The sequence below is a fragment of the Somniosus microcephalus genome, chromosome 15 (genome assembly GCF_052327205.1).
Source record: "Somniosus microcephalus isolate GS21.2 chromosome 15, FLI_Smic_1.0, whole genome shotgun sequence".
Classification (NCBI taxonomy): domain Eukaryota; kingdom Metazoa; phylum Chordata; class Chondrichthyes; order Squaliformes; family Somniosidae; genus Somniosus; species Somniosus microcephalus.
This window is the reverse complement of record NC_141001.1, coordinates 75,467,164-75,494,565: the sequence shown is the minus strand read 5'-3', so window position 1 is coordinate 75,494,565 and position 27,402 is coordinate 75,467,164. Positions and strand designations below refer to the sequence as shown.

The following is a 27,402-nucleotide window of genomic DNA, read 5'->3' as shown; positions in this document are numbered from 1 at the left end:
AGAAGGTTTGATTGAGGGGACGCAAAGAAGCACTCCTGCTCCTCCTGGCCCACAAGCAGTGCTGGAAAAGCACTTATCTGCTGGATCTGGCAGCTCCCACCTCCCTTCAGCTGACGGGTTTTCCGGGCCCTGGGAAGCCCAGCCGCAACCATTAAATTCAAATGGCTCCCAAAATCTGAGGAACAGAGCCTCATTTAAATATTAGAATTACTGATCCGCCTTTCCAAAGCAGGTTACTCGGGCGCCCCCAACCTGGAAGTTAAACTGGAAGCAGGCAAGTTCGCAGCAGGTTACGGTCAGGTTTCACATTTATACCTATTTAACCCTGTCTGTCCATCGTGGGGTGGGTTAAAATTAACCCCCCTCTGTGTCAATTAAACGTGAACTCACAGATCTTTTAACAAAACAGAAATGAGAGGGTAGAACCTCCAAATTCATTCCTATGTGCACACCTTTATGCAGGTATTAAATAGCGCACAGGAATGTAGTACCAACATGTTCAGTTCATATGTGGACATTTTACCTTATCGATCTACCTTGGGCTCAACCCCAAAGTCTACACATAAAGGAGATGATTCTAAAGCATTCCCAAATACAATAAGTACCGTAGTGTCATTCACATATTGCTTTCAAGCACCTGTTCTGGATTAGAAATGAATCCACTGAATCACGTGCAAACAACTGATTTCCCAATGAAATCAGCTTCAAGCTGTTTCAACCTCACTTTACTGTTGTACATGGAATTTTGTGCCACATTCATACCCATTGCAGCATGAATGTAGCAATAGGTTCCTAGGGCAGACCAGCCAAATTCCACTCCAATACCCCTGTGGCCATCCCCCTTTTAAACAGGTATACCAATTTGGATACTGTTGAGGGGGATGACTCACCAGAGGAAGGCAGCAGCAGCTAACTTCCTGGCACCGGAGGTGTTGCTGCTGCTCAGGAAGGGAGGAAAAAGAGTGGGAGAGCAATAGTGGTAGGGGCTTCTATCGTAAGGGGAACAGATAGACGGTTCTGTGGCCTTAGACGTGATTCCAGGATGGTTTGTTGCCTCCCTGGTGCCAGGGTCAAGGATGTCACTGAACGGCTGCAGGGCATTCTGAAGGGGGAGGGGGAACAGGCAGAGGTCGTGGTTCACATTGGGACCAATGACATAGGTAGGAACACGGATGAGGTCCTGCAACAAGAATTTAGGGAGCTAGGTAGCAGATTAAAGAGCAGGACCTCAAAGGTAGTAATCTCTGGATTACTCCCGGTGCCACGGGCTAGTGAGTATAGGAACAGGAGGATAGAGCAGATGAATGCGTGGCTAAAGAGTTGGTGCAGGAGGGAGGGCTTTAGTTTCCTGGATCACTGGGCCTGCTTCTGGGAAAGGTGGGACTTGTACAAGTCGGACGGGTTGCACCTGAACCAGAGCGGGATAAATATCCTTGCGGGGAAGTTTGCTAGCACTGTTCGGGGGGGTTTAAACTAAAATGGCAGGGGGTTGGGAACCTGAGCAGGGAGACAGAGGAAAGGAAAACAGGGATAAAAGCAAAAGATAGGAAGGAGAAAAACAAAAGTGGCAGTCAGAGAAATCAACGGTTTAAATCAAACGTGGCCACAGTAAATAATAATTCTAATAGTTCTAAGAGCGTTAAAAAAACAAGCCTGAAGGCTTTGTGTCTTAATGCGAGGAGCATTTGTAATAAGGTGGATGAATTGGCTGCGCAAATAGAGGTAAACGGATATGATTTGGTTGGGATTACAGAAACGTGGCTCAAGGATGGCCAAGACTGGGAACTCAACATCCAGGGGTATTCGATATTCAGGAAAGATAGGCAAAAAGGAAAGGGAGGTGGGGTAGCATTACTGGTTAAAGAAGGGATTAATACAATTGTAATGAAGGATATTAGCTCTGATGATGTAGAATCTGTATGGGTAGAATTGAGAAATACTAAGGGGAAAAAAACATTAGTGGGAGTGGTATATAGACCTCCAAACAGTAAGGTGGAGGTTGGGGATGGCATTAAAAGGGAAATTAAAGAAGCGTGCAATAAGGGCACAGCAGTCATCATGGGTGACTTTAACCTACATATAGATTGGGCCAACCAAATTAGTAACAATACTGTGGAGGAGGAATTCCTGGAGTGTTTACGGGATGGTTTCCTGGACCAATATGTTGAGGAACCAACCAGAGATCAGGCCATCTTAGACTGGGTATTATGCAACGAGAAAGGATTAATTAGCAATCTTGTTGTACGAGGCCCCTTGGGTCGGAGCGATCATAATATGATCGAATTCTTCATTAAGATGGAGAATGAAGTAGTTGACTCAGAGACAAGGGTCCTCAATTTAAATAAAGGAAACTACGATGGTCTGAGGAGCGAGTTGGGCAGGATTGAGTGGGGAAAGGCGCTCAAAGGGTTGACGGTGGATAGGCAATGGCAAACATTCAAAGACCGAATGGATGAGCTACAGAATTTGTTCATCCCAGTTTGGCGCAAAAATAAAACAAAAAAGGTGACTCAACCGTGGCTAACAAGGGAAATTAGGGATAGCATAAGATCCAAGGAGAGGACATATAAATTGGCTAGAAAAAGCAATAATCCTGAGGATTGGGAGCAGTTTAGGAGTCAACAAAGGAGGAGAAAGGGATTAATTAAGAAAGGGAAAATAGAATATGAGAGTAAGCTAGCAGGGAACATAAAAACTGACTGTAAAAGCTTTTATAGATATGTGAAGAGAAAAAGATTAGTGAAGTCAAGCGTAGGTCCCTTGCAGTCAGAATCGGGGGAATTTATAATGGGAAACAAGGAAATGGCAGACCAACTAAATGCATACTTTGGTTCTGTCTTCACAAAAGAGGACACAAATAACCTCCCAGAGATGCCGGGGAACATAGGGTCTGATGAAAGAGAGGAACTGAAAGAAATCAGTATTTGTAGGAAAATGGTGTTAGGAAAATTAATGGGACTGAAGGCCGATAAATCCCCAGGGCCTGATGGTCTACATCCCAGGGTACTTAAGGAAGTGGCCCTAGAGATAGTAGATGCACTACTGATCATCTTCCAGAACTCGATAGACTCTGGAACGGTACCCATGGATTGGAGGGTAGCTAATGTTACCCCACTATTCAAAAAAGGTGGTAGAGAAAAAGCGGGGAATTATAGACCGGTAAGCCTGACATCGGTAGTGGGGAAAATGCTAGAGTCTATTATAAAAGATGTAATAGCAGAGCACTTGGAAAGCAGTGACAGGATCGGACAAAGTCAACATGGATTTACAAAAGGTAAATCATGCTTGACTAATCTACTGGAATATTTTGAGGATGTAACTGGTAAAATAGATAAGGGAGAACCAGTGGATGTGGTGTATTTGGGCTTTCAGAAGGCTTTCGATAAGGTCCCACACAAGAGATTAGCGTGCAAAATTAAGGCACATGGGATTGGGGGCAAGGTATTGACTTGGATAGAGAACTGGTTGGCGGACAGAAAGCAAAGAGTTGGAATAAACGGGTCGCTTTCCGAGTGGCAGGCAGTGACTAGTGGGGTACCGCAAGGATCGGTCCTAGGACCCCAGCTGTTCACAATATATATTAATGATCTGGATGAGGGAATTGGATGCAATATCTCCAAATTTGCAGACGACACAAAGCTGGGCGGGAGGGTAAGCTGCGAGGAGGATGTCGGGAAAATCCAGTACGATTTGGACAGGTTGGGTGATTGGGCAGAAACATGGCAAATGCAGTATAATGTGGATAAATGTGCGGTTATCCACTTTGGTGGCAAAAACAGGAAGGCAGATTATTATTTGAATGGCAATAGATTGGGAGAAGGGGAAGTGCAAAGAGACCTGGGTGTCCTTGTACACCAGTCGCTGAAGGTAAGCATGCAGGTGCAGCAGGCGGTTAAGAAGGCAAATGGTATGTTGGCCTTCGTAGCAAGAGGGTTCGAGTACAGGAACAAGGATGTCTTGCTACAGTTGTACAGGGCCTTGGTGAGACCGCACCTTGAGTATTGTGTGCAGTTTTGGTCACCATACCTGAGGAAGGGCGTTCTTGCCATGGAGGGAGTGCAGCGAAGATTCACCAGGCTGATACCTGGGATGGCAGGAATGACGTATGAGGAGAGATTGTGTCGATTGGGCTTATACTCACTGGAGTTTAGAAGGTTGAGAGGGGATCTCATCGAGACCTATAAAATTCTGTCAGGTCTGGACAGACTAGATGCAGGAAGGATGTTTCTGATGGCCGGGGAGTCCAGAACCAGCGGTCATAGTCTAAGGATAAGGGGTAAGCCATTTAGGACTGAAATGAGGAGGAATTTCTTCACCCAGAGAGTGGTGAACCTGTGGAATTCTCTGCCACAGAGGGCGGTGGAGGCCAGTTCATTAAATATATTCAAGAAAGAGTTGGATATGTTTCTTGAGGCTGAAGGGATCAAGGGATATGGGGAAAAGGCAGGGACAGGGTACTGAGTTTGGATGATCAGCCATGATCACATTGAATGGCGGAGCAGGCTCGAAGGGCCGAATGGCCTACTCCTGCTCCTATCTTCTATGTTTCTATGTTTTTAGTCCACCAACACCCTCAAAGGTGAGTGGTGGAATAGAGAAAGTCACTTCCAGTAGAAACTGCTAGAACTAGCAAATAGCAGCAAAAACCAGTATCCAGTTACTACTACAAACCCAACTTCCTTAGTCTGGTAGTCATTTGCAAAATAATGTTTTAAATATTTTATGAGGATTCACATGAATAATACTAAATTATGATTTTCCGTCCACCTTCTGATTGTTTACTTTGACACCATTATTAATATTGTAATCTTGAAGCAATCCAATACATTACATTAAGATGCCAACACCTTGTTGCTGGAAGATTTGGTTACTCAAAACTAGGTCACTCTAAAGCTGAGAGTGAATGAATTGCACTGTAGCACTTAACTTACCAGAACAGCCTACTCTGGTCTAGACAGTTGGCAGATATTAGAGCTGCCTGTAGGAGGCATGCCTGCATTAGCGAAGCTGTAGGTGACTTTTCATCACTAACCCTGAACAAGCAGCCCTAGAGGCCAGTTTGTCCTGGGGTAAGGGAGTGGAAGAACTGAAGTAGACAAGAAACCAATGAAACAGCCCATTTGGCAAGAAGGTTGGCATGCTGGAATCCTTTGCATCTTGCAGTAGTAAGATGTTAGCACCTTACTGCAATGTTTCAGGATTACAATGTTAATCACTACATTATAAGAAAAAACAATCATAAGGCAGACAGAAAAGCATAACTTCACATTTTTTCCGTGAGTGCATAAAGTATTCAAAATGTTATTTCTATTTTATAACTACAAATAAGTTCTGCAGACTGTTATTAAGATAAACTATAAAAAATATATATTGTGTGCGAAACAAGATGATAGAAATGCATTCTGTTCACTCTACCATAAACAACAAGTGTTCTTCAATATGGTTAGCACAAACAGGAAACATTTGCTACAAGTAATACAATCTAGTATGTAACAGACATTAATGTGTCATATGAGGAGAGCCTGAACACAAGAGTAACAGCATTCACGTTCCCAAAGTAAATTTAATTAGGAATGCAATCAATTATTCAAATGTCACTTTTTTTTTTAAAAAAAGCACATTCATTTATATTTTCAGTCATATGCAAAGCTTAAGGTCATTTAAAGACTCTACATAGCTCCTATTACCTTCAACTTAAACAGCCATGCCACAGTTTTGTTATCTACAATGCCCAGGCTTTATTTAAAGGAAATCAATGCATAGAGTGTATATTTTGATAATGCTTCAGCATTTTCTAAGAGATTATAATACACTTCAGTCCTTCACTTTGATACCACAACAATTAGGCATTTGAAAAATATTTTAGGTGAATGTTAAAAATGTTTGAACAATAGTCTTGTTACTGACATTTGTAAGCAGTGAAATTATGGAAAATAAGAGCATGCCTGTTTTTATCCAGATCTAATGAGCTGTTAATGAAATTATAGGAGCACACACATTTGAAATATGACATTTGAGGTTACTCATGAGGGTATACTCACACTTTTTGTTAAAACTGGAATTACACCCCATAGCAACTGGTCTGTACAGCAGATATCTACTGCAAAGATTTGTGCTCCAGAACTAGCTGCTCCTCTAGCCCAGCTGCTCCAGTACAGCTACAACACTGGCATCTATCCGACAATGTGGAAAACTGCCCAGGTATGTCCTGTCCACAAAAAGCAGGACAAATCCAATTCAGCCAATTACCGACCGATCAGTCTACTCTCAATCAAATGCAAAGTGATGGAAGGTGTCGTCAACAGTGCTATCAAGCAGCACTTACTCACCAATAACCTGCTCACTAATGCCCAGTTTGGGTTCCGCCAAGACCACTCAGCTCCCGACCTCATTATAGCCTTGGTCCAAACATGGACAAAGGAGCTGAATTCCAGAAGTGAGGCGAGAGTGACTGCCCTTGACATCAAGGCAGCATTTGACTGAGTGTGGCATCAAGAAGCCCTAGTAAAACTGAAGTCAATGGGAATCGGGGGGAAAACGCTCCACTGGCTGGAGTCATACCTAGCACAAAGGAAGATGGTTGTGGTGGTTGGAGATCAATCATCACAACCCCAGGACATCACTGCAGGAGTTCCTCAGGGCAGCGTCCTAGGCCCAACCATCTTCAGCTGCTTCATCAATGACCTTCCCTCCAACATAAGGTCAGAAATGGGGATGTTCGCTGATGACTGCAGTGTTCAGTGCCATTCACAACTCCTCAGATAATGAAGCAGTCCATGCCCGCATGCAGCAAGACCTGGACAACATTCAGGCTGATAAGTGGCAGGTAATATTTGCACCACACAAGTGCCAGGCAATGACTATCTCCAACAAGCAAGAGTCTAACCACCGCCCCTTGACATTCAACGTCATTACCATCGCCAAATCCCCCACCATCAACATCTAGGGGGTCATCACTGACCAGAAACTTAACTGGACCAGCCACATAAATACTGTGGCAACAAGAGCAGGTCAGAGGCTAGATATTCTACGGCGAGTGTCTCACCTCCTGCCTCCCCAAAGCCTTTCCACCATCTACAGGAAACTTTGTGCTATCCGGCACCGACGGGACCGAGCTTCATCTCCGTATGACTCAACCCTGTTGCTAGCAACAGCCTCTAAACAGTCGGCAAGCGTCTCTGTAGCGTCTCTAGCTGAAGCTGTTGCTTAGCTACAGACCTTGCACAGCTTGACTGTTCAAAAAAAGCAAAGAAAAGAAACGAAAAGAATAAAAAACGGCTCCTGATTTTTGCCGGTGGCTCCAGCTTGCCGGACGGTTCGCCTCCGGATAACTCAAAGTTTCCTGTACAAGGCACAAGTAAGGAGTGTGATGGAATACTCTCCACTTGCCTGGATGAGTGCAGCTCCAACAACACTCAAGAAGCTCGACACCATCCACGGCAAAGCAGCCTGCTTGATTGGCACCCCATCCACCACCTTAAACATTCACTCCCTCCACCAACAGTGTACCATGGCTGCATGTACCATCTGCCATCGTCAAGGCTTCTTCGGCAGCACCTCCCAAACCCATAACCTCTACCACCTAGAAGGACAAGGGCAGCAGGCGCATGGGAAAACCACCACCTTCAAGTCAAAGGATTACCTTTATTTGGTATTTCAAGTTTAGGTCTCAGAGCGGCAGCGGCGGGAATCTCGGTAGCGGCGGCAGTATAAAAGGTGAGCCCGAGGCGCGGGTAGGCCTCAGAGCGGCAATCTCGGCGGCGGCGGCAGTGTAAAAGGTGAGCCCGAGGCGCGGGTAGGCTTACCAATCTCACAGGGAGAGAAGTAAAAAGTAATCGAAGTGTGACGTCACCAGAAAGCAGGTAAGTGATTGGTTGGTGAGTATTTCTCTCTTTTTTAAACTTTAACTCTGTGGTTTATACTTTCTAAGCTCTCTGTGGTGTAGCGGGGACTGTTTGTAAACCAGGGCCCTTAAATATATCATTTAACTGTAGTGAAATTGGTGGGATAGATTTGTTTAATTTAATTTGAATTAATTAAAGGGAAAATCATGACAGGACAGCCCGGTGCCGTGGTATGCTCCTCCTCCGCTATGTGGGAACTCAGGGACACTTCCTCTGTCCCTGACAACCATGTGTGCAGGAAGTGTGTCCAGCTGCAGCTACTGACAGACCGCATTGCGGCGCTGGAGCTGCGATTGGATACATACTGGACCATTCGCGATGCTGAGGACGTCATGAATAGCACGTTTAATCAGTTGGTCACACCGCAGGTAAAAGTGGCACAGGCAGAAAGGGAACGGGTGACCAACAGGCAGAATAGTAGGCGCAGGCAGGTAGTGCAGGGGTCCCCTGTGGCCATCCCCCTCTCAAACAGATATACCGCTTTGGATACTGATGGGGGGGGATGGCTTACCAGGGGAAGGCAGCAGCAGCCAACTTCCTGGCACCAGGGGTGGTTCTGCTGCACAGGACGGGAGGAAAAAGAGGGGGAGAGCTATAGTAATAGGGGATTCTATTGTAAGGGGACTAGATAGGCGTTTCTGCGGCCGCAAACGACACTCCAGGATGGAGTGTTGCCTCCCTGGTGCAAGGGTCAAGGATGTCTCATAGCGGCTGCAGAACATTTTCGAAGGGGAGGGTGAACAGCCAGTTGTCGTGGTACATATAGGTACCAACGATATAGGTAAAAACCGGGATGAGGTCCTAAAAGCTGAATATAGGGAGTTAGGAGGTAAATTAAAAAATAGGACCTCAAAGGTAGTAATCTCAGGATTGCTACCAGTGCCATGTGCTAGTCAGAGCAGAAATAGAAAGATGTTTCAGATGAATACGTGGCTAGAGGAATGGTGCAAGGGGGAGGGATTCAAATTCCTGGAATATTGGAACCGGTTCTGGGGGAGGTGGGACCAGTACAAAACGGATGATTTGCACCTGGGCAGGGCCGGGACCGATGTCCTAGTGTTTGCTAATGCTCTGGGGGAGGGTTTAAACTAAAATGGCAGGGAGTTGGGAACCTGAGCGGGGAGACAGAGGAAAGGGAAACAAGGATAAAAGCAAAAGACAGGAAGGAGAAAAACAAAAGTAGCAGGCAGAGAAATCAAGGGTTTAAATCAAACATGGCCACAGTAAATAATAATTCTAAAAGATCTAAGAGCGTTAAAAAAACAAGCCTGAAGGCTTTGTGTCTTAATGCGAGGAGCATTCGTAATAAAGGTGGATGAATTAGCTGCGCAAATAGAGGTAAACGAATATGATATGATTGGGAGTATGGAAACATGGCTCCAGGGTGACCATGGCTGGGAACTCAACATCCAGGGGTATTCAATATTCAGGAAAGATGGGCAAAAAGGAAAAGGAGGTGGGGTAGCATTGCTGGTTAAAGAGGGGATTAACACAATTGAAAGGAAGGATATTAGCTCTGATGATGTGAAATCTGTATGGTTACAACTGAGCAATACCATGGGGCAGAAAACGTTAGTGGGAGTGGTGTGTAGACCGCCAAACAGTAATGCAGAGCTCGGGGATGGCATTAAACGGGAAATTAGAGAAACGTGCAATAAGGGCACAGCAGTTATCATGGGTGACTTTAATCTACATATAGATTGGGCTAACCAAATTAGTAACAATACTGTGGAGGAGGAATTCCTGGAGTGTTTACGGGATGGTTTCCTGGACCAATATGTCGAGGAACCAACTAGAGATCAGGCCATCTTAGACTGGGTATTATGCAATGAGAAAGGATTAATTAGCAATCTTGTTGTGCGAGGCCCCTTGGGTCAGAGCGATCATAATATGATCGAATTCTTCATTAAGATGGAGAGTGAAATAGTTGACTCAGAGTCTAGGGTCCTGAATTTAAATAAAGGAGACTATGATGGTATGACGTGCGAGTTGGGTAGGATTGATTGGGGAATGTCACTCAAAGGTTGACGGTGGATGGGCAATGGCAAACATTCAAAGATCGCATGGATGAACTACAGAATTTGTTCATCCCAGTTTGGCATAAAAATAAAACAAAAAAGGTGACTTAACAGTGGCTAACAAGGGAAATTAGGGATAGCATAAGATCCAAGGAGAGGACATGTAAATTGGCCAGAAAAAGCAGTAAACCTGAGGATTGGGAGCAGTTTAGGATTCAACAAAGGAGGACAAAGGGATTAATTAAGAAAGGGACAATAGAATATGAGAGTAAGCTTGCAGGGAACATAAAAACTGACTGTAAAAGCTTTTATAGATATGTGAAGAGAAAAAGATTGGTGAAGTCAAGCGTAGGTCCCTTGCAGTCACAATCAGGGGAATTTATAATGGGGAACAAAGAAATGGCAGACCAATTAAATACATACTTTGGTTTTGTCTTCACAAAGGAGGACACAAATAACCTCCCAAAGATGTCGGGGAACATAGGGTCTAATGAAAGGGAGGAACGGATAGAAATCAGCATTTGTAGGGAAATGGTGTTAGGGAAATTGATGGGATTGAGGGCCGATAAATCCCCAGGGCCTGATAATCTACATCCTAGGGTACTTAAGGAAGTGGCCCTAGAAATAGTAGATGCATTGCTGGTCATCTTTCAACATTCGATAGACTCTGGAACAGTACCCATGGATTCGCAGGTAGCTAATGTTACCCCACTGTTCAAAAAGGGTGGTAGAGAGAAAACGGGGAATTACAGACCGGTAAGCCTGACATCGGTAGTGGGGAAACTGCTAGAGTCCATTATAAAGGATGTAATAGCAGAGCACTTGGAAAAAAGTGACCAGATCAGACAAAGTCAACATGGATTTACAAAAGGTAAATCGTGCTTGACTAATCTGCTGGAATCTTTTGAGGATGTAACTGGTAAAATAGATAAGGGAGAACCAGTGGATGTGGTGTATTTAGATTTTCAAAAGGCTTTCGATAAGGTCCCACATAAGAGATTAGAGTGTAAAATTAAGGCACATGGGATTGGGGGCAAGGTATTGACTTGGACAGAGAACTGGTTGGCAGACAGAAAGCAAAGAGTTGGAATAAACGGCTCTTTTTCCGAGTGGCAGGCAGTGACTAGTGGGGTACCGCAGGGATCGGTCCTTGGACCCCAGCTATTCACAATGTGTATTAATGATCTGGACGAGGGAACTAGATGTAATATCTCCAAGTTTGCAGACGACACAAAGCTGGGTGGGCATGTGTGCTGTGAGGAGGATGCTGAGAAACTCCAGTATGATTTGGACAGGTTGGGTGATTGGGCAGAAGCATGGCAGATGCAGTATAACGTGGATAAATGTGAGGTTATCCACTTTGGTGTCAAAAACAGGAAGGCAGATTATTATCTGAATGGCAATAGATTGGGAGAAGGGGAAGTGCAACGAGACCTGGGCGTCCTTGTGCACCAGTCGCTGAAGGTAAGCATGCAGGTTTAGCAGGCGATTAAGAAGGCAAATGGTATGTTGGCCTTCGTAGCGAGAGGGTTTGAGTACAGGAACAAGGATGTCTTGCTGCAGTTGTACAGGGCCTTGGTGAGACCACATCTTGAGTATTGTGTGCAGTTTTGGTTGCCTTATCTGAGGAAGGATGTTCTTGCCATGGAAGGAGTGCAGCGAAGATTCACCAGGCTGATACCTGGGATGGCAGGAATGACGTATGAAGAGAGATTGGGTCAATTGGGCTTGTACTCGCTGGAGTTTAGAAGAATGAGGGGGATCTCATCGAAACTTATAAAATTCTAACAGGACTAGACAGGTTAGATGCTGGAAGGATGTTCCCGATGGTCGGGGAGTCCAGAACCAGGGATCACAGTCTAAGGATAAGGGGTAAGCCATTTAGGACTGAGATGAGGAGGAATTTCTTCACCCAGAGAGTGGTGAACCTGTGGAATTCTCTACCAAAGAAGGCAGTAGAGGCCAATTCATTAAATATATTCAAGAAGGAGTTGGATAGATTTCTTCAGGCTAAAGGGATCAAGGATATGGAGAGAAGGCAGGAACAGGGTACTGAATTTGGATGATCAGCCATGATCTCATTGAATGGCGGAGCAGGCTTGAGGGGCCAAATGGCCTACTCCTGTCTTCTATGTTTCTATGTTTCTATGTAGGTCTATCCTTGGGCTCTCTTTTAGAATGGACTACAGTATCTTCTTTCCAATTTCCTACAAGCTTTTAACAGAAACATGCAATTCATATCTCAAACATTTTAAGGCCTTTTTAGTGAAACATTTTTCAGTCAGACAAACTAGCTATCTATGATCGTGAGATCCCTCACTAAAAATGGAAGGAGATCTGTGACTTTTCTCACCAAGTATAAATATATGTTCGAACAAAATGGGACAGAATATAGTTGAGGTCTCATGGTTAAGTATGAGACTCCTGGTATCCATGTCTAAATATTATAGGGATACCTCACCACCACCACCACCCCGGTTCCTCACTTCTGCATTGAACCATTAAACTGCTTCAAGCAAAAAAGAAAATAATTACATTTGGAATGGATAATTTCGCTCTTCCAGGCATCAACAAGGCCCATTCTCTGTATCTGTCAACAGTCATGCCTTCAGCAATAACAAACTGCAATGAAACAAATCAGTGGAAGATGCTTGGTGGAAAAAACATTTATTGTTATAAGTTTTAATCTTGGAAGAGTTAGTATCTTAATCTACAATATAAGATGGATTTTTCGACCAATTGCTCAGTGAGGAAAACTAATGGTGTTCCAAAATTGGCATAGTTGTACAAACTGTTAATAATAAAAAAAAGTACAAGGGTAATTCCCAAGAGAGTGTCTCACTATCAGCATCTTTATATTAAAATATATTTATAGTTAATGATGATTAACTTTAACATATTTCTTCCCTGTTGGTTTTTGAGTTATATTTATTTAAACACATCAAGTAAACTAGCTTTGAGTAATTACGGAGGCAAACAATGTAATGAAGCTGAATTGTCAGTAGAGATGCATTCATTAAACCAGGTAGCTTCAAAATAATTCCATTGTAACTGTGCAAGTTAATTCTGCTATTACAGTGTCAGTAATACTCCCAAACCAGTCTTTAAACAAGGTTATCAGCACTGAATGTTTAATCAATACTAATGGCATGGTCCTATTCAAACTATTTTTTTAAATCGCTCCCAGTAGTTTCCAAATGACCTTGGTGCAACTTTGCTGGACAGAAAAAAAATGTGAATAACACAAAATAGAGGCACTTTGTAAATCTTTTCAAATTTCTTTACATGATAGTAGTTTTGCTTATTTCAAAGTACTGTATCTTGAATAATCAGCAACAGCACAACTTTTAGGTAAACATAAATCATCTATAAGTTTCAATATAAAACTGCAAATGCTCTTTAAAGGTCCTCCTCATGCACTCTTCCTCCTGTATACCAAAGAATTGCCTCTCTGCATAAAAACCCTGATAGTTTATCACATTGCAACTATATTGATAGCTAACTTATAACTCCTATCTGCTTCTAATTCAAAACTTGCCTCCGTGTCATCCTGAGACGGCTGTCCTCCTTTCTGTACAGAATTTGCTGACACTTCACTCTGGACTAGATTGTTTCCAGCATCTTCTGCTATGCTGCCAACTTCTGCAGGCGATGCCTTTTGTTTCTTCAGGTCCTCTGAAAAAAGTGCAAGCTCATCAAATTTACACAGGGAAACATTAACATTTCTCTTGTTCACAAGTCAATTCCATAAAACTGGGTACTATTTTGCACCTAGAAGCGTGCAAAGTGCCTTTTACTGAATAATCCATTTGAAAAGGAAGCAGGCAGACCTCCAAATCTGCACTCTGAACCAAGGACACGCTTTCCAAACAATAATTATTTTCAACTACAAACAGTAACATTTAGAAAATACATGAGGAATGGTGAAAGTTGCAGTGTAACACATAACAAGTACAGTCCAAGATAACCTTTTGAAGTAGACCCAAGAGGTAGCCACAAATAGAATGTCCTTTGATTATTGCCAGAGGCTCTCTACTTGCTAGTCATAGCAGTGCAAAGTGCACTCAAATAACCACTTCCAGAACTCCTGCTTTATAACACGCTCTCTCAAACTGCAAACTTCCTAAGAATACATGACTTTGTGGTGTCTTTGATGTGATCCAAATAATAAGAGTTCAACTAACATCTGTACAGTGAAACTACGGGCTGGATTTTGCCAGCCCTGCGGAGGCGGGTTTGGAGGCAGGACTGCCGGGAAAATGGCAGAATTTGGAGGTGGGTGCCCAACCCGCCTCCATGCCATCTTGCCAGGAGGCGGGTAGCTGCCCCGCGCCAGGTCCCGTCTCCTTGGAGGCGGGAAGGGATTACAGCCACTTAACAGGTAGTTAACAGGCAGAAAATAGGATTATCCCCATTTTGCCCACACAAGTGCGGGCTTCCTGAAGGCTCTGAAACCCGCCAGGGTCACCGAGGCGAGCAGTGGGTCTGCAGGGGTCAGAGGGGTCCAAAAGTGTGCTGTGAAGGTAAGTGATGGGTGCAAGTGTGGAGAGGTGAGTATCTAAGGTAAGTGGAAAGTCTTAGAAAAAGTGTACTTACCTTTGTTTCTTCCTGCAGACTTCACTCAGTGGGTATGCGGAGAGTCTCGCACCTCCGCGGTAGAGATGACAGATGGCCGTTGCATTCTCCAATTCAAGAACTCATCAAACTACAGAGAATGTCACTGTTTGACAACTTCACAGAGCTGTCAAACGATGACAATTCATCTGTCAAAAAATTTTGACAGATGAAACGTCATACGTTGACGCCCTCTGTAACCGGCTTTCCCTTAATTGGCCTGCTAAGCCCGCAGGGCAGGCTTAACAAGGTCAATCAAGGGAAAATAGTGTGGGTTGGCCAGAAGTTGATGAAGGCGGGGCTGAAACCCAACAAGTGGGATTCCCGCCTCCAAAAGCTCCCCATTGGCAAAATCCAGCCCTACATTCCACCTTCAAAGAGAAATAGGAAGATGTTGTGATGCCTTGAGACAAGCAGAATTCTAATATCAAGACTGAAATTCCTGCCTTTGCTAACTTTAGTGAAAAAGTAAACATAAGAATAAATGTAAATGGAAAGCGTTAATGGACTACTCCACATGTAGTGCTGCTCTGACCATTCTTACTGCTCCAAAAATGGATTAGCCAATGTCAGTGAAAAGTTAGGGAAATAAACATTTTATGCTCATCAAGGCTTAAATACGGCCATTGATGAGAAGCTTACACGATTATTTCGAAAAAAGAGATTTTTACTCCAGGTCAGAACTGGAGTTAGTGGTCAAGATTTGCCTTCCATTGAAATGAAAAGGCAAATTTTGCAGACTGGGGAGCGTACAAGCAGAAACTCCTGACCAGTGTGCTTAATGAAAAGGAAAATTTAAAAGTATTATTTATGACAGCAGTGACAGCTGAATAATACATAGGAGTTTTTTTGTCAACCCGCACACCTGCCATTACAGGTATTTCACAGTGGAGAAGGAGGAGGAGGCACACAGGATATAGGACCCACATAACACATAGTGCTTATTATGCCAGACAGTGGGTTTACCACTGCTGAGTCAACTACAGGAAACTTTCGATTAACCGGCCACTAAATAACCAGAAATTTCGGTTAACCGGCAAAATTCAGGAGTCGGTTCAGATAACTTTTGTTACTTTTAGTTACTTTTTTTTAACTCATTTCTGGCTGTGCAAGCGTCTAACTGAAGCTGTTGCTAAGCTACAAAGACGCTTGCAAGCTGTGCTGATTGTTTTGAAGCTGTTGCTAAGCAACAGGGTTTGTTGCTAGATACGGAGCTCAGAAGCTCCGTATGTTTTAACTTAAGCGCTCGATTCTCCGGCATTGTTGATAGACTGGCACCAGCTCGGTCCCGTCCGTGCCGGATACCAGAACGTTTCCTGTACCTGGACATGAGGGAGGAACAATATGTGAACAGGCTCAGACTCACAGGTAATCCATGGCTCATCCAGTCCATCAAGGCGTGCAACTTGGATATACAACTCTCTATTCCTTCATCCTAGTCATTTATATAAATGGTGAAAAGCTGAGGTCTCAGTACAAAGCCCTGGAGAATACCACTTGTTACATCCCACCAATCAGAGAATGAACCTTTTATTCCTACTCTCTGTATCCTATCTCCCAACCAATTACTGACCCATGTCACAAGGTTACCTCCAATTCCATATGCTCTCATATTTTTCTAATCACCCCTTTAATTCTTTTTGTGATTAGCATAAATTTGTGTCTTCTCAAAAACACTTTGCCAACCAATGGAAACAATGGATTACTAATTATTATCCTATCATAACTTATTATTATTGAAGACATGGTCACCCCTAAACTTTCTCAGCTCCACTGAAAAATAGCTTAACTTCTCAAGTCTCTCTTTAGAACTGTAACCCATTCATTCCTGGTAACATCCTAGTGAATCAACACAATTTTCACACTGAAGCTCGCCAGTCAATGTAATCTATATTTTAAAAATCTTGCATTTACGTACACTTCCTCTCTACAAAACCATCCTACCTGTTGTATAATTTTTGACATACTTTTGTGTCAACTGATTCCATTGTAAATCCCATTTATAATGGAAACTGCCTTTGTAAATTTGTCATGCTGTAATTACACTTTAGAGCTTCAGTATTGAGCTTTCCAGCTTCTCAGTTGTACTGGAGAAAGATTCCTATGCTCCAACCTACTACTTCCCAAGTTGCAGTCAGTCTTGCTATTCAATTATGAATAATATTAAATCAATAACTTATTAAAATAAGGACAGAACGTATGACTTTAAAATAGGAACTGAATTATGTCTGCAAACTCTAGTCCAATTATCCCCTGCACTCTAACCACACTTCGCCTTAAGACTACACTTGGTTGTGGCTCCCCGTGTGCAACACCAAAGCAAATTGACTAATGTTTTAAAAAAAATCTTTATGTTACTTGTGGATGGAATTACCAGTTTTATTTAGATGATGATGAGCTTTGTCACCCATGAATTCAGGTTTTCCTCACCTGCAGCAGAAGTTAGGCATAGGCCTGGAGTTGCCACTCGATTGCGTTGGTTTCTTCAGACCAATTCCCCTGATATCGGCTAAATTCCCCCGATAACGGCGTAACCGGCACAAAAGATCGCAGAATTTTAAACGCAAATTGCGTACAGCACAACTCGAGTTTCCGCGATCTTCTGCAACTAGTTTAACAAACATTGCACGAGAAGTAAGTCCCACCCACAAAATTAGCCACGCTCCCCCCGCCCGGGTGAATAAACCAGCATTGGGAGTTTCCACTAATTGCGCTCGTTTGCAGGCCTTCAAGGAGGTTCCCAAAGTTAACCTGGATCTATTGGAAATCAGGTTACTCACAGGTGGTGGATTGCCACTGTGATTTAAAATGCTTGTATTTTGTGATAAACCCATTTTCAGCTGTATTAATCAAACTTTACCAAGTTACCAATGTTCCCTGTAAGCTGCGCTTTGTTCTGTCCAACCTGTTTCTTTTGGTGCACGATCCCTTTAAATTTCTGCGCATGCGCAGCATTTACAATGGAGAAGCCAGTGAGCGGCCTGCACGGGACCTTCTCCAATAATGCATTGCCGCGCAGCCGCAAGGCTTACAGGGAACTTCGCAAGTTATCACTCTTAAATATATCAAGGAATATCTTTTAAAGCAAAATTTCTTTTTTTAAATTACGTTTTAAGACGCTGCCCGATTGCGCCGATTCATGACAGATTTTGTGTTTGCCGATATGCAAACTCGGGAAAAAAACACTTTTCAAAACGGGCGCAATTTTGGGCACAATTTGCACCGGAATCGAAAATTGCGCCCAAAGCGGAAACTCTACTCCTCCGTCTTCATCCAAGAGTTGTCATCTGACAAAGTTGCTTACCTTTTCTAAGGTGCATAAATGATTGCAGAAATTCATCATATGTTTGCTCATGGCTGCTGCAAAATTTTTCCAAAGCATCAATGGTTATTCCTTCTTCCATAGTTTGTGATTCTGACACAACAAGCAGATATTATTCTAGAATAGAAAAGAGGCGTAGGAGTAGTTATGTGAAAGATATAACATATGATGATTTCATACCACTAATATAAAGTCACAGATATTTTAAGTACATGTAGGGGGAAGGAAGTTTTCATAATATCAAATGCATAGTGCTAACCTGGTGTAGAACATATTTTAATACCAGGAGTTTTAGTGAAAGGTAAACTTAAAAAAACATTTAACAGGGATTGCTGACATATTGGTTATCTTGTAAATGGTTATCTTGGAGATAACGTGTAAAAGAAAGAAAAACAAACTTGCATTTATGTAGCACCATATCATGATAACCAATACATTACTACTGAATTGCAGTCACTGTTGTTATGTAAACAAATATAGCAGCCAATTTGTACACAAGATTTCACAAACAGCAAATGAGATGAATGACCAGTTAATCTGTTTTTTGATGGCATTGGTTGAGGGAGAACACACTGCTCTTCTCTAAATTTTAAATCCAATTGGATGTGTGAGGTCATCCAAATTGGACATAAGAAAGATAGATCAGAGTATTTTCTAAATGGTGAGAAGCTAGGAACTGTGGAGGAGCAGAGAGATTTAGGTCATAGAATAGTTACAGCACAGGCCATTCGGCCCGTCGAGCCCATCCCGGCTCTCTGCAAGAGCACCTCAGTTAGTCCCACTCCCCCACCCTTTCCCCATAGTCCTGTAATTTTTTTTCCTTCAGGTACTTATCCAATTCCCTTTTGAAAGTCGTGATTGAATCTGCCTCCACCAGCCTTTCAGGCAGTGCATTCCAGATCCTAACCACTCGCTGCGTTAAAAAAGTTTTTTCTTAGGTCACCTTTGGTTCTTTTGCCAATCACCTTAAATCTGTGTCCTCTGGTTCTCGACCCCTCGGCCAATAGGAACAGTTTCTCTCTATCTACTCTGTCTAGACCCATCATGATTTTGAACACCGCTATCAAATCTCCTCTCAATCTTCTCTGCTCGAGGGAGAACAAATCCAGCTTCTCCAGTCTATCCACATAATTGAAGTCCCTCATCCATGGAATCATTCTTGTAAATCTTTTCTGCACCCTCTCTAAGGCCTTTGCAACCTTCCTAAAGTGCGGTGCCCAGAATTGGACACAGTACTCCAGGTCCAAGTAAAAAAATAATTAAAAGCTAGTGGATAGGTACAAAAATAATTTAAAAAGCTAATAGAATGTTGGCCTTTATCTCAAGAGGGCTGGAATTCAAAGGGGTGTAAGTTATGTTACAGTTACATAAAGGTCTGGTTAGTCCCCATTTAGAGTACTGCATTCAGTTCGGGGCACCGCATCTCAGGAACTATATATTGGCCTTGGAGGGGGTGCAGTACAGATTGACCAGAATGATACCGGGGCTAAAAGGGTTAAATTATGAGGGCAGGTTGCATAGCCTAGGCTTGTATTCCCTTGAGTATAAAAGATTAACGGGTGATCTAATTGATGTTTTCTAAGATGATTAAGGAGTTGATAGGGTAGATAGAGAGAAACGATTTCCTCTAGTGGGGGGGTCTAGAACAAGGGGGCAGAACTTTAAAATTCGAGCTGGGCCGTTCTGGGGTGATGTCAGGAAATACTTCTTCACACAAAAGGGTAGTGGAAATCTGGAACTCGCTCCCCCAAAAAGCTGTTGAGGTTAGGTCAATTGAAAATTTCAAAATAGAGATTGATGATTTTTGTTAGGTAATGGTATTAAAGGTTATGGAACCAAGGTGAGTAGATGGAGTTAAGATACAGATTAACCATGATCTAACTGAATGGTGGGACAGGCTCCAGGGGATACTTCTGTTCCTATGTTCCTAAGAGGTAGCCAATCAGGGGAAGGGAAACTCATTCATGAGTTTGACAGTAAGAGCTGTCAAACTCATGAAAAGTATGGGCTGCCAAAACACTACTTTAACTTTAAATAAAATTTTAAAAAAACATCCCACTGATTATATTAACTATAAATAAGTTTTTTTAAATGTTTTAAACAATTAATCAATTTTTTGAAAAAAATACATTTTTAAAAAATAGGGTCTAAAACTAAACTTACCTTACTGTAAATTCTTTAAAAATAACAAACCTGTGGGAAAAAAATTTCTACATTGTACTAAAAGCCCACTTACCTGAAAAACTAAATACTTACGTCTGGTTTTTCCACGCGTAAAGACCGGAGGCCTTTACACGCGCGCAACTCTGGAAAAAAAGGAATTTCACTGCGCACGCGCTGCCTGTGCAGTCGCGCACGCTCTGCCTCTTAACCCCTTGGGTCAGAGGACAGGAAATGCCGGTTTTCAGCGCATGCGCTGTGCATGCTGAAAACCGGCAATTCCTCCGGGCACACGCGTGAGTACCCCGTCCTTACTCACGCGTTGGGCCCGGAATTACTGGGCCATAACCCACTTGTGTCTAACTTTTCACACGTTATAGAGCATAGTCTATTGCGGAGATATTGTCCATTCTTAATCAATGGGCGGAAACTAGCCTAAACATAATTTATTTTTGGTAACTAGAATAGACTGTATTATACGAGAAGAGGAACAGTAAAGAAGTGAATAGGTTCATGATTTGTTTAGACATCTAGATGTATAAGCTGAGGATGATTGCAGAGATATAAAAGGCCAAATTTATGAATGCCTGCTACAGGTGGGAGGTCTCGCCTGCCGGTTGCACACAGCAGTAAATTTCAGGCTTGCTGGCCAAAGTTTTCCGTCAATTAAAATTATCAGAAGGAAAATCTTGGGCAGTGTGTTCCCGATCTTCTGATGTGTGCAGCCAGCAGCTGAGGCTGTCCCACTGGTAGTAAGCATTTGTAAAAGTAGTCCTGAGGAGAGGGATGGCAGGCACTAAACTGCACCAGAGATGTTCTGTGCCCATCTGTCAGTACCATCCCACCCACATCTATAGAATGTATGTACCTCACTTTAGTAGAGAATTAATGCACGAGGAAGCTCCAATTCCTGAGGCATGCAGTGACAGCTGGTCCGATGGTACAAACACGATATTTGAATTTTTAACTAACTGCACTGCTGCATAGTTCTTTAGAGGTACCCCAGTTACACAATGCCATGGTTTCAGTAGTACTACATGACAGAGTTATCAATAGACAATATAGCCCAACTGGCGTATCTGTCAAGATGCATCAATCATATGTTGGTGTACCTACTTGGCAATTTTCGTGGGGAAGTGACTTTAAGGGATTTAGATCTGCGGCATCTGCTGCAAATACATTTGCGGCTAACATGCCAAGAAATTACACCCTTATCGAAAAAAATCTACCTTCTCATTTACATTGGCCTAGAAATTCGATAATGCCCCAAAGCAGACGCACTGGGGGTGGGGTGCACGATGCACGCGACTATTCATGTAATCCCAGGCAGCACGTTAAATTCGCACTGGACCTCGTTAAAATGATTCTGACATTCAGCCAGTGCAACGTTTATTTGGGGGGGGGGGGGTGGGGTCAGGAAATCGGGCTTTCTGACACCACATAAAGGTAGCCAGCACTTCTTAAAGAATAGCTGCACTCTGTCTGCAGACAGGAGGAATCATTCTCAAAGGACTAAAATGGCTGCAAGAGGTCCAAACAAGGCACCCAGGTTCTCCGCTGCCATGTTGGAGACCCTGGTAGTGGACAGGAGGAGGGAGATCCTGTTCTCCACTTAGGGCAGAAAGACCTCCAGACAACACTTCCTCCGCCAATGGGAAGAGGGCACTGAGGAGGTCAATGCCAGGAGCTCATCTTCCAGGACATGGTTATAATGCTGGAAAAAATATTCAATTACACCACCAAGGTTGTCAAGGTAAGAATACTGCTCTCTTACTCTCTGCTCACACCTCCAACTTCACTACTCACAATACTCCACTCCCTGCTTCCCTTCACTCTCCTACAATCACTGCACCACACTTCACTCCACCTCCTTCTCCACATATCCACATACTCACCACTATTGCAACCCTCGCTTCCCCACACCTCACATCTTACACTATGCATACCAACTATTCAACCATGACAAGCAGATTTTCTAAATACCCAACAAGACTGTCGCTAAAATAAGTGTAGGATTCTAATTTGAATATTTTATTCATCGTTTTAAATAATTCTGGTGGGTACCCTGGACGGGGCTGCCCTATCCAATATGGCAGGCAGCATATTTCCAGCGCGTAATGAGCATCGCTCACCGCCCGCTATATTGGATGTTAGCACCTGAAATACGGGCGAAGTGTCATCACATTTCTAGGCCATTTTCTTTAGTTTACAGTTTGGTGCACAGCAAGGACATCGGTGACTTTTTAAAATACCACAGCAAAAACTGTTGCATAAATGTAGCTAATAAAGCTAAGTAGAATCCCACGGACAGAAACACTGCACAAACAAGACTTATGTGTCTCACCGAAATTGATCCCTATAGGACTTTTATTGAGAACAACAGACTTGTCATTGTTTGTTGTGTACTGATGTAATTATGATTTACCACAAAAAAAGAGATAAAATTGAATTGTTTAAAAAAAAAACACATTTCTAGCATTTTAACTGAGAAACTTCCAAAGCAAAACATGAATGTGAATATGAATAGAAAGTAAAATACTAACATGTTTCTGATATTTAAAAGGCTTTTTAACAATGAAACCAGGATGCTACATCACAAAGCATGCTGTCTAGCATTTTAAAACATAACAGTTAAAATCTGTAATAGAGCAAAAACCCAACTTCTGCAAATCTGTTCTCTGGGGAATCTCAAATGAACCAGCACAAAATGTTTACACAAGGCAGTCTGAATGGTTTATGCAAAACTCAGTGGTTTTGTAACAGGAAACATTCTTGTTATCTATTGTTTTGACTTCTAGCACTGACACTGAGTTAGGATACACACAAACTGCGGCAGAATTTTATTAATCTTACCTGAAAAAAGTTTGTAATACCTTTTGATCAATTATATAATTTAATATATTTGTTGATGTGAAAACTGACACCCTGGAGTGAGAAATGATACCCTGGAGAATGCAACTGTTATCAAGTAAGTGATCAGACAACTTAGTTGTAGTACCATTGTGTTGTACAAATAATTGTGTGGGGATGTAAACTGAACTAAATTATGTTGTTCGGTGGTCTCTCATTGTGCTGTTTATTTTCGTACAAGTACCAGAGCAATTTTCCAATAGAAAGAATAAAAAACTTGCAATTATATACAGCCTTTCACGTTCTCATGATGTCCCAAAATGCTCCACAGCCAACAAATTGTAGGTTCCACAAACAGCAAATGAGATGCATCACTAGTTAATCTGTTTTCTGTAATCTGTGCTTGCTGACCTACATTGGCTCCCGGTTAAGCAACGCCTCGATTTCAAAATTCTCATCTTTCTTTTCAAATCCCTCCATGGCCCCGCCCCTCCCTATCTCTGTAATCTCCTTCAGCCCCACAACCCCCGCCGAGATATCTGCGCTCCTCTAATTCTGCCCTCTTGAGCATCCCCGATTATAATCGCTCAACCATTGGTAGCCGTGCCTTCTGTTGCCTAGGCCCTAAGCTCTGGAATTCCCTGCCTAAACCTCTCCACCTCCCTTTAAGACGCTCCTTAAAACCTACCTCTTTGACCAAGCTTTTGGTCACCTGCCCTAATTTATCCTTATGCAGCTCGGTGTCAAATTTTCTGTCTTAAAATACTCCTGTGCAGCGCCTTGGGACATTTTACTATGTTAAAGGCGCTATATAAATACAAGTTGTTGTTTTGATGCTGTCAGTTGAGGAAACTGGGAGAACTCGCTGCTCTTCTTCAGCAAAGTGTCATGGGATCTTTTAGGTCCACCTAAGCAGGACCTTGGCTGACACTGAACTCCCCTTAGTTCACATCATCTGCAGTCATAGCTCATGAAAACTAAGTTAAGAAAGCGTTAATACTCTTTCCCCTCATCAAGGCCTCCCACCATGCTCCCTGACACCTATTGGATCCAAAATTGGCTTAGTGGCAGGAGGCAGAGGGTGATGGTCGACGGTTGTTTTTGTGACTGGAAGCCTGTTTCCAGTGGTGTACCGCAGGGATCGGTGCTGGGTCCTTTGCTGTTTGTAATGTACATTACTGATTTAGATATGAATGTAGGAGGTATGATCAGTAAGTTCGCAGATGACATGAAAATTGGTGGTGTGGTAAACAGCGAGGAGGGAAGCCTCAGGCTACAGGACGATATAGACGGGTTGGTCAGATGGGCAGAACAGTGGCAAATGGAAATTAACCCTGAAAAGTGTGAGGTGATGCATTTTGGGAGGACCAACAAGGCAAGGGAATACACAATGAATGGTAGAACCCTAGGAAGGACAGAGGATCAGAGGTGTAGTGTATGTGCCTTTAAGAGCCCCATGTGTGCTGTAATGCCGGTAATGGCCACTCGGGCTATATAAGCCTGTATATTGTGTTATATCCATTAGTACCCCCCCAGACTTTGCTTAGTAAACACCTATGAACCAACTCCTGTCTTCAGTGTCTCTATCATCACACGGACACTACAGTGGCGACGAAGTGGAAACGGACTTACCTGCAATTCGGCAGCACCTCAAGGACATCGATTCCTCGGGCGTCCAGAAGACTCAAGAAAGTGAAAGAAGCTGTGGTTTCACCAGCTGGCCAAGCTGGTGGCAGGTGCTGCGTTAATCCTTCCTGGGCGTCAGGCTGGGGCTCCAGCGGCTGGCTCTACAGCTGGGACAAGCAGCGAAATCGGAGGCAAGCAATAACAGACGGGGAGGGAGCACTCGGGAGACGGCCGGCACTGCAAGCAGGTCGGCGTTCAGACCTAGAGAGAAAGTCCGGCGGGAACGAGTCTCCAAATGTAAATAAATAAAAAAAATTTAAAAGAACGGAAACCGCGGGAAACAGCTTTGTCATCGGCAGCAGCAGCAGGAAAGCGCCATATCTTTTCTGCAGACAAGAAAGAAAAGCGCAGGAAGCGCCATATCTTTTCTAAGATGCCTAAGTCTGGCAATATTGATGCTTTTGATAGCGAAATAGAGGATTGGACCACATATGTGGAAAGAGTAGAGGTATATTGCACTGCAAATGGAATAGAAGATGAAAAAAAAGCTTCAGTACTGCTGAATCTAATGGGCGCAAAGGCATACGGGCTGTTACGAAATTTAATCACTCCAGCCAAACCAAAGGACAAGGATTTTAAAGAAATTGTTGATGCCCTGCAGGAGCACTTAAACCCAACACCACTGCTGATAGCGGAACGATTCAAATTCTTCAAGAGAAATCAACACAAGAATGAAAGTAACGCTGATTACCTCACCGAATTAAGAAAGCTATCAAAATACTGCCAATTCGGGGCAGGACTAGCAGATTATCTTCAAGACAAATTCGTCTGCGGTCTCTTAAGTGAAGGAACACAAAAAAGGCTGCTTTCTGAAAAAGATTTAACACTGGACAAGGCTTTCAGTATGGCTGTATCATACAAAGCAGCAGCAAGAGGAGCTGCAGAGATACAACAAAAGACACAGGACTTTGACACCCATGAAATGACACAGGGTTTCAAAAGATGGTATCGCTGCGGCAGATCCACCCATAACCAGAGGGACTGCTGGTTCAAGGACAAAGCATGCAGGCAATGCGGAAAGATTGGACACATTGCACGGGTATGCCGATCTGGACAAAATAAATCCACAGACAGGAAAAAAAAAATCAATAAAGAAAAGTACAGAAAGGTACAAATGATGACGGACAGTAGCTCCGAAGACCAGAAGAGCGATAGCGACTCCGAAAACAAGAGACTAAGCTGTCTCAAATTACATAATGTACTTGCCAAAGATGATTACCAGACCATTTGGGTTACCCTCACGATAGCAGGGTCTCCAGTTAAAATGGAGCTAGATACAGGATCAGCTCTGACCGTAATAAATCGACGGGATAACGAGAGGCTATTTCCGCATATACCTTTAAAAGACACATCCATTATCTTAAAAACATATGCGGGGCAGAAAGTATACCCCAAAGGAAAAATAAGGGTGCCTGTTGTATACAACGGCAAGGAAATACAAAAGTTGTATTTATACATTCTACAAGATGGTGGCCCACCGCTGTTAGGACGTGAATGGATCAGGAAAATACATTTAGACTGGCACTCCATTCAGGCACTGACGGTGACCAGTAAGAAAAAAAAACGATGATGACATCATACCTGAACGATTAAAAGACATCTTGGCCAACGCCAAAGAAGTGTTTCAAGAGAAACTAGGAACCTTGAAAGGCATCACCGCCTCAATAAAAGTGGAAGATGCAGCAATTCCCAAGTTTTTTAAAGCAAGACCAGTGCCATACGCAATTCGTCCAACAGTCGAGGCAGAGCTGGAGAATTTGGAAAATGCAGGCGTATTATCCAAAATAGATTGGAGCGAGTGGGCAACACCCATCGTTCCAGTCATGAAGAAAGCATTGAATAATAATAAATCTGAAGAACAGAGAAAAATTTGCATCTGTGGAGACTTCAAGGTGACGGTAAACCCGGTCCTTCACGCGGTACAGTATCCTCTTCCGAGGATAGAAGATATTTTCGCCTCACTATCCGGAGGGAAACGTTTCACCAAAATTGACTTGGCACAAGCATATCTACAGATGGAGGTTGAAGAGGCCTCTAAAAAGTATCTCACGATAAATACACACAAAAGCCTGTACCAGTACAATCGACTGGTTTTCAGAGTAGCATCAGCTGCAGCTATCTGGCAAAGAGTTATGGAGCAAGTCCTCCAAGGGATTCCGGGGACTCAATGCTACCTAGACGACATCCTTGTAACAGGAGAAAACGACAACGAGCACCTTGCCAATTTGGAGCAGGTGCTCACTAGGCTGAAAGAACGGGGCCTACGAGCAAATCGCCCCAAGTGCGAATTTTTCCAGAAACAAATCTCATATTGTGGCCACATAATTAACGAGGAAGGGTTGCATAAGTCACCTGAAAAAATTGAATCGGTCATAAAAGCCCCAACACCTGAAAATGTCTCACAATTAAGGTCGTTCCTGGGATTGATAAATTACTATCATAAATTTTTACCGAACTGGTCAACTGTTCTTCACCCTCTTAACGAACTGCTACAAACAGGAGTAATTTGGAAATGGAGCGAAGACTGTAAACGTGCCTTCCATAAATGCAAAGACTTAATCACATCCGAAGAAGCTTTGGCTCATTACAACCCATTACTGCCAGTCAGACTGGCGTGCGATGCATCCCCTTACGGCGTAGGAGCAGTATTATCGCATAAATTCCCTGATGGCTCGGAACGGCCGATAGCTTTTGCGTCACGCTCATTGAACTCAGCTGAGCGTAACTATGCCCAAATCGACAGGGAAGCACTCAGCCTGGTATGGGGAGTGAAGAAATTTAACCATTACCTACACGGACAAAAATGTACCTTGTTGACTGACCATCAACCCCTCATCTCCATATTCAA

The 27,402-nt window shown here is 43.1% G+C and overlaps 1 protein-coding gene across 8 annotated transcripts in view; it reads right to left on the bottom strand.

Moving 5' to 3' along the window:
* Nucleotides 1–27,402, bottom strand: part of iftap (intraflagellar transport associated protein) — a 128,997-nt gene that overhangs the window by 66,004 nt on the left and 35,591 nt on the right. For 5 of the 8 annotated variants that reach the window (XM_086008076.1, XM_086008081.1, XM_086008075.1 and 2 more), the window contains exons 2-4: nucleotides 17,841–17,975; nucleotides 13,461–13,597; nucleotides 12,458–12,544 (exon numbers count right to left, since the gene is read on the bottom strand). In XM_086008076.1, the coding sequence (XP_085864202.1) occupies nucleotides 12,458–12,544; nucleotides 13,461–13,597; nucleotides 17,841–17,940 (324 nt within the window). In that variant the 5' untranslated portion in view covers nucleotides 17,941–17,975. Of the gene's footprint in view, nucleotides 1–12,457; nucleotides 12,545–13,456; nucleotides 13,598–17,840; nucleotides 17,976–27,402 lie in introns of those variants that run through there. The other 3 variants (XM_086008079.1, XM_086008080.1, XM_086008082.1) reach the window with 2 other exon arrangements.